Here is a 9,338-nt window from a genome sequence, read left to right on the forward strand (position 1 = left end):
TAACACAACACTGGAGATTAAGCGAAGGATATTAGCAACCTAGCTAGTATACAATTTAGTTAGACATCTTCTAACGTCGAGGAGAATCTCAAGACATGCCAAATTAATCATGTATAAGAAACTAATCCACCAAGTAGCGCAATGGTTCAGAGTCATGGAAACGAGAGTGCAAATGGAGTTTTTGAGTAGAGGTTTCTTAGAGTTATCTTTGGAACCAAGAGAGAAGGTGACCAGTATAAATATAGGAGCAATGCAGAACTGCAGGCTGATATTGTAAGAAGTGTCAAAGTGAACAGGCTTTGATGGGCTGAACATGTTATCATAAGACCTGTAGAAGCTCCATTAAATACGATCTATAAATCCGATTTTGTGGATTGTAAATGAGTTAGTGGAAGAACTAGAAGGAACCTGTCGATAGAGGCAGTATTGCATTTCGTATTTGTAATTGGCAGACGGAGTGATAGAGCCAGTTTTAGGTGTCATTTGAATACTTTCGACTCATAGCTTAATTTTAAAAAAATTTTAAAAAATAACCAGTAAAAAGGGTCATAACACAATAAATTACTTGTAAATTACTCTATTAAATCAAAAATTCAATTTCTGATTTTTTACTCAAAATCTAAGCTTGTAACAAAAATATATTTTTTTTTTTAAAGAAAAACTTTAAAATTTCAATGAAATTTTGCATTGAAATTAGTAATTTTGTACTTCACGAAAAATTACATTAATTCCCAAATCACCCACAGACAAGATTTTGTGGGTGATTTGAAACACACGTGATTTCAGAAACACCACGTACAAATGTATGTGGTGATTAAAATCACACGTGTGATTTTATCCACCACTTGGAAATACATGTGGTGTTTATGAAATTCACTACATTCCAGAACCACCACATACATTTACAAGTGGTGTTTCTGGAAAACCGTGATTTTCATTTTCGGTGGTTATGGGAAAATTTGCGTGGGTGTTCTGGCCTGTGGGTGATTTAAAGCTTCATCGTGCTGCTGTGGTGCTTGTTACTTAACTAATCTAATATATTAAATGTTTTTTTTTTTCGTTTTTTTAAGACGAGATTCGTGCAATTAGATAAGGTTTATTTTATATTTTCAGCAAATTCCTGCAAAAGAAATTACTGTGCAGGGTTGGGATTTTGGAGATAGTTGCATAGTTAAATTAATAATGGAAGAATTCAAAATTAATCAATTTTTTAAAAAAAAAAAAAAGGTGAATTATCCTCTGCAATGGCCGGATATTGTATTAGAGAAATTGAATAGGAATCGAACCCAAGTTTTGTTGCATTCTTAGTTTTTATTAAAATGTACTCAATTTATGCACAATTATTTCTTACTGTTTGATGACAAAAATTCTACATAAATTAAACTAAGATTTTTCTTGACTTTAGTCAGCAATACTTTTGGTTGATGCAAGTCATTTAGAATAGAGAAGTCAAGTTTTTTCCCATAAATTTCGAATTTTAACAAGGATTATTAACTTTCTAGATACTTCACCTGGAACAAGCATGCCATGGAATGGTCAAAGATGACTCTGGCCTTAGGTCGAATATCATCGAATCAAGCATGGGGGTTCAGAGTCATGTCGGACTTTGTCCGGATCTTTCAGGTATTTCAACGCTAGATGCATTCTGGGTCACATGTCTAGACCTTAATTTTCGGTTGGTTTAATGTCCATTCACTTGTAATGTTACCAAAAACTTAAGTTTGTACAAAATTACAGGCCTGCAGTCTTGGATGAGCTATAAAGTGCAGCTGAAAGCTGTAGGCTTGAACATCCAAAAAACAGGAAAAGTCTGCAGCAGAGTTGCAAAACAGGTGTCTGTGACAGGCGAAATCCATAAAAATCCTATTTTGTAGGAAAAACCATATAAATGAATTTGTACGGTTTTTGCCTGTCTGAGCACCCAATTTGCAACTCTGCGGTTCTTATATGAACAATACAAAACACTCAATTTTTGACCTCTTGAAGTCCTTCGAGGATGATTTTAAAATTATGCTTATGAAGGAAGTGGATAGAACCTCTACTTAGCCACAATTCCTTAATTTGCTACAATTTTTCAACCCAAATGTCCAAAAGAATCTCAAAATTCATGCGATCCATACAAAACCCTTTCTTTTTTCCAATTCCTGTCCATAACCCACCTCTGCCTTAAAAACTTTCATTCGGAAGTTCATCCATTTATCAACTCTAATATCCATGTGAAATTATATAACAATTAATTTTCATATGCTGCGGACGCCACAAACAAAATAAATTTGCATACAAACTTCTGTAAAACATTATTTTTAAGCTGTGACTCTATTGATTTTTATCACATACTGGCATGTACTATTGTGCATTTTCATGCTTCACAAAAGCAGACATAAGAAAATAGATCTAAAATGAATAGATAACAGTCATTGCATAAAGTGAAAGAAGGAAAGCAATTAATTGCAGTGCAGCAACAATTCAATTATTACGACAAAAAAAGACACAAAATTGTCTCCTATGTAATTAAGATACAGCATAAAAATTCATGAGACATTCATAACACAAAAAAACATCTCTTCTTCTTCTTCGTGAAAAATGTTACGGAAATTATGGAATTTATTATTTTTGCTGTATTTATGTGTTGTAAATTATGGAAGAGTTGTGCAGGTGAAAGGAGAAAGAAGACAGACAATTTGCTGTATTGTATGCGAGTAAAGCTTAAAGCGACAATTTAATTTGAAAACGTGATGATGTGGTCCCAGTGGTTCAATTGTTTAGTTTTTAGACTTTAATTTCATAATTTTCGAAAAAAAAAATTCAAATATTTTTTGACCGTTATTTTTTGAAAGTTATTTTTGAATAATTCAAATAAATTCAGGCTCTCGATCTTCAGTAGGCACAAACACTTTGCTTTAACAATTTTCCATTCATAAGGTAATTATGTTGCTTTTTTTCGAATTTTCATGCAACATTTCATCTTCCTGTCTAATTTTCATAATCCATCTTAGTTCAAAGCTATAATCTCGTCTATATCTCGTATCTACTCAACTCTTACTTAGGCTTAACAGATCAATTGTGACCTATAGTTTTCCTCAAATGACGCCTGAAGCTGGAACTATCACTGGCTTCTGTCTACCAATTGGCAAATAACTGGTGCCATACTTAATTCATGTTGATGTATCTAAACTCTAAAAAATATCTACCTACAATTTTCGAGGATTCTCAACATATTTACGTCAAGTTCTTTGCCGAAAACTTCAATAAGTCACTTAAGTGCTTAATAAAAGCGGGTAAAAATATCAATTAATAACACTCTTTCTAAATGTCAGCATCTGGTGCATCATTTTGTATGAATAAGAGCCGAACCACTAAGTATATCCTCAAAACTCCATTCAACTCAAGAACCGAGCTTAGTAATGAGAAAAAGAGCTATAACAATAAAACATGACATGGGATTGAACCTAAGACCTTTGGGGCAAGAGGCAAACGCTCTACCATATAAGGTACTGACGACAATTCACAAAAATTCAAAAACATTCTACAAATGCAATAAAATTCTCAATATTCCCACTGGCTCATACAAGTTTAAACTGCTGCAATCTTACAAAATAATAAAAAGTTTTGTTGAACTCATCTATAAATAACTGCAATAAATAAAACAATGTCTATACGATCACATACTCAAAACATCTGTAAAGTCATAGAAATAAAAAAGTGAAACAATTGATTGTTTTTAGCTATAATTTTCTTTTAATATTACATATTGATCGATGTGAACATAATTATTATCATCATTACATTTATGTCTTACACAAAAAAAGGCTCAAATGGTTTTTTAATAATTTTTTCAAATTAAAAAAAAAGTTTAAAAAATTTTAAAAATTTTAAAAAAATTTTTAAAAATTTTATTTTTTAAATTTTATTTAAATTTAAAAATTTTAAAAATTTGTAAAAAAATTGAAATTTTTAAAAAAAGAATTTATACAAAAAAAATTTATTAATTCAACTTAAATTGTAACTTTTTTTCAACTTCTTATTTACTTTTTGCTCATTTTTTTCAACTCCTTCATATTTTCATTTACAGGCTAATTATCTAATAAAAAAATCTATAATAAGAAATAAAAAGATCAAAGACTTGTATTTTACTTCTTCTTTACAATTTTTCGATTATTTAATAGACTTTGAGCTTTTAATTCCGTAAATATCTAGTTAAAAAAATTATATATATCAATAAGCAAGTTGAATCAACCGTGTGGTATTTGCATGTATGACAACAGGTAAGACAATTTTAATTTATTTATTTAATTTTATTTGTGGAAACAAAGTGAAAACGTGTTATTAAATGCAGAGCTGTTTCCAACATGATGTAAATGAAAAATTAAGGAACAGCTTAATGTGTCAAATATTTCAGTGTTTAGTTGAATTGTGGAATGGCAGTGGACATTAGAGGATAAACGAGGGAATTTAAAGGATTAAAAGAAATTTGAAGGAGAAAATGAATAATTTATTGGACTTCTGGCTGCATATAAATTGTTTAATTAGTTGATGAACTCAAATTAAGGCAATTATCAATCTAAAATGTAGAAATTAACAATAAATTAAATTGCCTTCAAAACCGTTATAAAAAAATTCAAATTTTCAAAATTTCAAAAATAATTCAAAATTCAAAAAACCGTTAGAAATTTCATTTTATTTTTAATTTTTTTTTTTTTGGTGTTTAAATTTTGGTTTTATGTTCAAATGGCAGAAATAATTTTAGAAAAGAAGAAAAACAAACATAACATTGGCAGTGTTGTTCTGTATAATACCCATTTAAATGAAATTTCTAACGGTTTTTTGAAATTTTGAATTTTTTTTAAATGTAGATTTTTTATGAATTTTTAAAAATTTTAACGTTTTTTGAAGTTTTGAACTTTTGGATTTTTTTCAAAATTTAAAACCGTTTTCAAAAATTTTAAAAAAATTTGTCAGTTTTCAAAAATTCAAAATTTATAATTTCTTTAAATATTTTGAGCAGTTTGGAACTAAAACTTCAAACTTAAGTTGCAATTCATTGAAAATTAAGCAATAAAACTCAATAAAAATCACATTAACAGATGAGAGCATAGAGCTAAATGCATCTATTAACGTCATTAATTCACTAAATGTTCATCAACTCATTAGATTTAAAAATCAGCAAAAATTTTCACTTCCCGAAGATAATCAAAGGTTTTTTTGTCTACCGGCTCAGCATTTTTTCCACCAAAGTAGATATTAATATAATTACCAATTAATCACTTCCTCAAACAAAGAATTTTAATTAACAATTTGTCCAAAAAATGCAAGGTTTAAGCTTAATTCGTACTTTCAATTTTAACGCGACGTCAAGCTTCCACATCAGAATCATATGGTAATTAACATTTCAATTCAATTAACCAAAAAAATTATTGGAGTCAATTTTAATTTGCATAATTTATCATTAAACACTAATATGATGGTCATTCGGATGTGATGGTCAGTTATTAAGGAGATAAGATGGGAAGGGAAGGGGATAGGGAGGAGGAGAAGGAATGGAAGTTCGAATTCAATTTCGAGTTCGAAAAGTTCAATATTAATTTCGAGTTCGAAAAGTTTGAAAATTTGCAAAATTGATCGAATATTTTGTAGAAAAATCCAAATTATTCGAAAGCAAATTCGAATTTTTCAAAAATAATTTCAAATTTTTCGAAAATAATTTTGAATTTTTCGAAAATGATTTCGAATTTTTTGAAAATAATATCAAATTTTTCGAAAAAAATTTTGAAATTTTTGAAAATAATTTCGAATTTTCGAATGTAATTTCGAATCTTCGAAAATAATTTCGAATTTTTCGAAATGGGTAGGAATCAAAATAATCGATTTTTTGACACCCATCATTTCCAAATGACCCCCAAATACGCAAACCATAAAATTTTCCCCACTTCAAACAAAAAGCAGCACCAGCAAGGTCGATTCAACTTGTCAATAATTATTACTCATGAATATTGGCAGCATTCAACTTTTTTGTGAAAAAAAGGAAAAAAAAAAATTAAGTACACATAAAAAAGACCCTAAAAACTCATTATCTGGTTAATTCCGATTATAAGCCAATTATTTGAGTATTCTATACATTATTAAAAAAAGTTATTATGTCGGAAATATTTACACGAAATTTTCTTCTCATTTTTTTTATCTTCTTCTGATTATCACAGAACTTAATTCCTAAGTTGGTTCCCAATCGATTCATTTAATTTGTCAGTAAAAATAAGAAAAAAAAAATAAATTTGAAATCTTTTATTTATTCAGCGTTCATCCGTCTCTTTCTCTCTCAATGACTCGTGTGAATTTGGTAAGGCGTGTAACTTGATGTTATTCCCAATCACCGACATACATTGTTCGTGGCACAACTGGTACATATCCTCTTGAGGGAACTGGAAGACGTCCGTAGGGTGAGTATTGAGGATCGAATTCTGATTCTGCTGGGATGGCATTGTGGAAGAAATAAGAGAGTTATGGTTAATATGATTGATTAGGATGGATATGTAGGTTAGGTGGAACTGGCAAATTTGCGTCTTGTGGTATCACTTTGGTCACAATTATGATTAATTAAGGATATTAAACAAGGCTAAAGTGAAAGTAATCGTCATTTCGAAAGTGAAATTCGTAATTCAGAAATTAAGTTCGAAAAATTCGAAATTCAAGTTCGAAATTCGAAATCAAGTTCGAAAAATTCGAAATTCAAGTTCGAAATTCGAAAGTTCAAAAAATTCAAGTTCGAAAAATTCGTAATCCAAGTTCGAAAATTTCGAAAATTCTAATTTCGAATAATTCAAACTTATTTAATTACGACAGCCTATAAATCGTATTGATCCTCCACGATGTAGTTTACACTTAGAATCACAAACTTCAATTATAAATCTACAAGCTCCGACCATCAAATCTTCTGCTCCATTCAACTTCAATGTCTCATTAAAAATTTTATAATCAAGGTCACAAAATTTCAAAATTCACAGTGATTCACAAATTACTTGAATGAAGTAATCACAGCTTGAAGGTGCTGAGTATTTGATTTTGGCTATCTGCATCCACTTAACAAGCCATTGACCATCGATGACATTTTGATATACAAGATAAAAACAAACCGCAAATTTGCCAATTCTAAAAATATTAATGGACATCCTTACCTATTCCACTCTCATAGCTCTTTGCATGCCACATGTAGGGCTCCGGTTGTGAAAAATGACGATTGTATATACCATTGTGCTTAAGTGTACCATTGACCATTCCATTTTGCATTTGATGTAATTGATACAATGTTGAGAATGATGCTGGATGTGGCAAATGTGCAACTGATGGACGCTGTTTTGGTGATACTAAATCTTTGTCCTTTGATTCCTTTTCCTTCTCTTTTTCCTTCTCCTTCTCCTTTTCCTTCTCTTTGTCCTTCTTGCTGTCTTTCTTAACACCAAAGAAACTTGTCTTTTTCTCACTTATCGTTCCATTAACTGCTTTACTTTCCTTATTACTAGCATTACTGCTATTTATGCCATTGCCTTTTGCGAAATTCGGCACACGTGCTTTTAAGCCACAATAGTAAGGGTCGTCTAGTGATTTAAAGGAATTGGATATATTCAAAAATTAAGTCACAAAGTCTATTGTCTTACCATATTTCTGCTTATCCTTGCCCTTGTCAGATTTACCACCTCGGGCCAATGTCTTCATCATTCCACCATCGCTTCCCTCAATGTCATCATAATCAGGCTATTGAATTTTATCGAGAAAATCAGATTAAAAATTTACATATTTCAAAATAAGTCATGTCTACTCACTTTTGGCATGTCATGATGATAGACATTATCTCTTGGTGGCAATTGCGGAGGTTTTTCGCTCCTTCGTGTGCCAATCAATTGTGTTTGAATTAAAAGTTGATCACGTGTAGCTGCAACGCGATCTCTACCATTACCTTCGCCAGCTGATCCACTACCACCAGCTGATGAACCAGAACTACTTGCACTATTACCAGCTTCACTGTATGGATCTTCATCAGGTATTGGAATACGTGGACGATTCTTTATATCAACAGGACGTTGAACTGCAAAAGAATGATATTCATTAAAATCAAGAATATTGCAAATAAATTCATTAGGAAGGAACTTCTCTTTCACGTTCAGAATGTAATGTTTATGAATAGAATTGTGAATGTCAGAATGCAATTAGTGTGAGAAGGAAACTATTGAACAATCAAAGTCGCTACTTTATTTTTTTGTTATTTGTTTGCTTGTACGGAATGCGTATGAAGTCGCTTTAAATTGGCCATTAAATTATATTGTAGCTAAATAGATAAGAGGCAGCATGCGACTATATATACACGACATTTGTTGACAACCAGCGGAATATTGTTGTGTCAATGTAAGAACGACAGCATAAGTAAAGATACATAAAAACCGCTTAAAAACCGAAGCATAATAATTTGCGTAAATAAGCTGTTTTGTTTATTCATAAGAAAAGCATAGATTGCTTTGTTGTTGTGCTTAATTGGGTAATTTGAGCGCATTTTGTAGTGAGAATCAGATTACATGAGATTATGATGCTAATTATGGCATGATTAGATGCATTTTGTAATATTTTATGATGTAACGAACTTTTGGAATTTGAATTTTCAAAGGGCTTGAAATTGCAATGAATTTTTCAAAGTTGATCAAGTTTTCATGTGAAATTTTGTGAAAAATTGTGAAAATCATCAAATTATTGTAATTCAAGGTGTATAAAGCATCAATCTCCTAAATAATAAAGCACCAAACAGTCATCAAATCCAAAGTGAGTACGAAACATTCAACAACATTGCTTAAATTGGCTAAAATATCCAATAAGATAGGAAAATCTTCCAGCAAATTCACAGAATTTGTGGAATATTCTATTTCACCTGCTTGTATGCATTCTATCTTTCTATTCCTAATTGATTATTCAGAACAGCATTTCTAGTAATGTCATTTCATGACAATACTTGCGGTGTTTTACACATACATGCAATTGCAAGCAAAAAACAATGTGTCATAATGACATACCTGCTCGAATGTCTTCAACTAATAACGTGTTTTATATTATTTTTTTAATAATAAAAAATAGTACATTGAGAATGGAATGGAATGTCAAGAGACACAAAAAAGCTATTTTTATAAATTCATAACAAAATTACGTTCAGATATGATTGAGTGATAATTGCTTGATAATTTACAAGACATTTTCTTGTGCGTGGACAACTTTATTTCTTTATGAACTTGTCGAGCGAAAGGAAATGGCGACCTCGTACTAAATAGGAGATTAATTGATCAGTAATTATGTTTTTATGGTTT

General features: G+C 30.6%; 1 protein-coding gene across 1 annotated transcript; it reads right to left on the minus strand.

The window, feature by feature from the left end:
* Nucleotides 1–5,858: 5,858 nt before the first annotated feature.
* Nucleotides 5,859–8,143, minus strand: LOC139099334 (uncharacterized protein DDB_G0284459-like; the record flags this gene model as incomplete). Its single annotated transcript, XM_070652144.1, has 4 exons — nt 5,859–6,464; nt 7,170–7,589; nt 7,650–7,746; nt 7,815–8,143. Coding segments are annotated over 4 exons (956 nt in total), but the record flags the coding sequence as incomplete, so codon positions are not given.
* Nucleotides 8,144–9,338: the final 1,195 nt, after the last annotated feature.

This window comes from Chironomus tepperi, unplaced genomic scaffold (assembly GCF_022539635.2).
Source record: "Chironomus tepperi strain 1889 unplaced genomic scaffold, CSIRO-AGI_Ctep_v1 contig_4, whole genome shotgun sequence".
NCBI lineage: Eukaryota > Metazoa > Arthropoda > Insecta > Diptera > Chironomidae > Chironomus > Chironomus tepperi.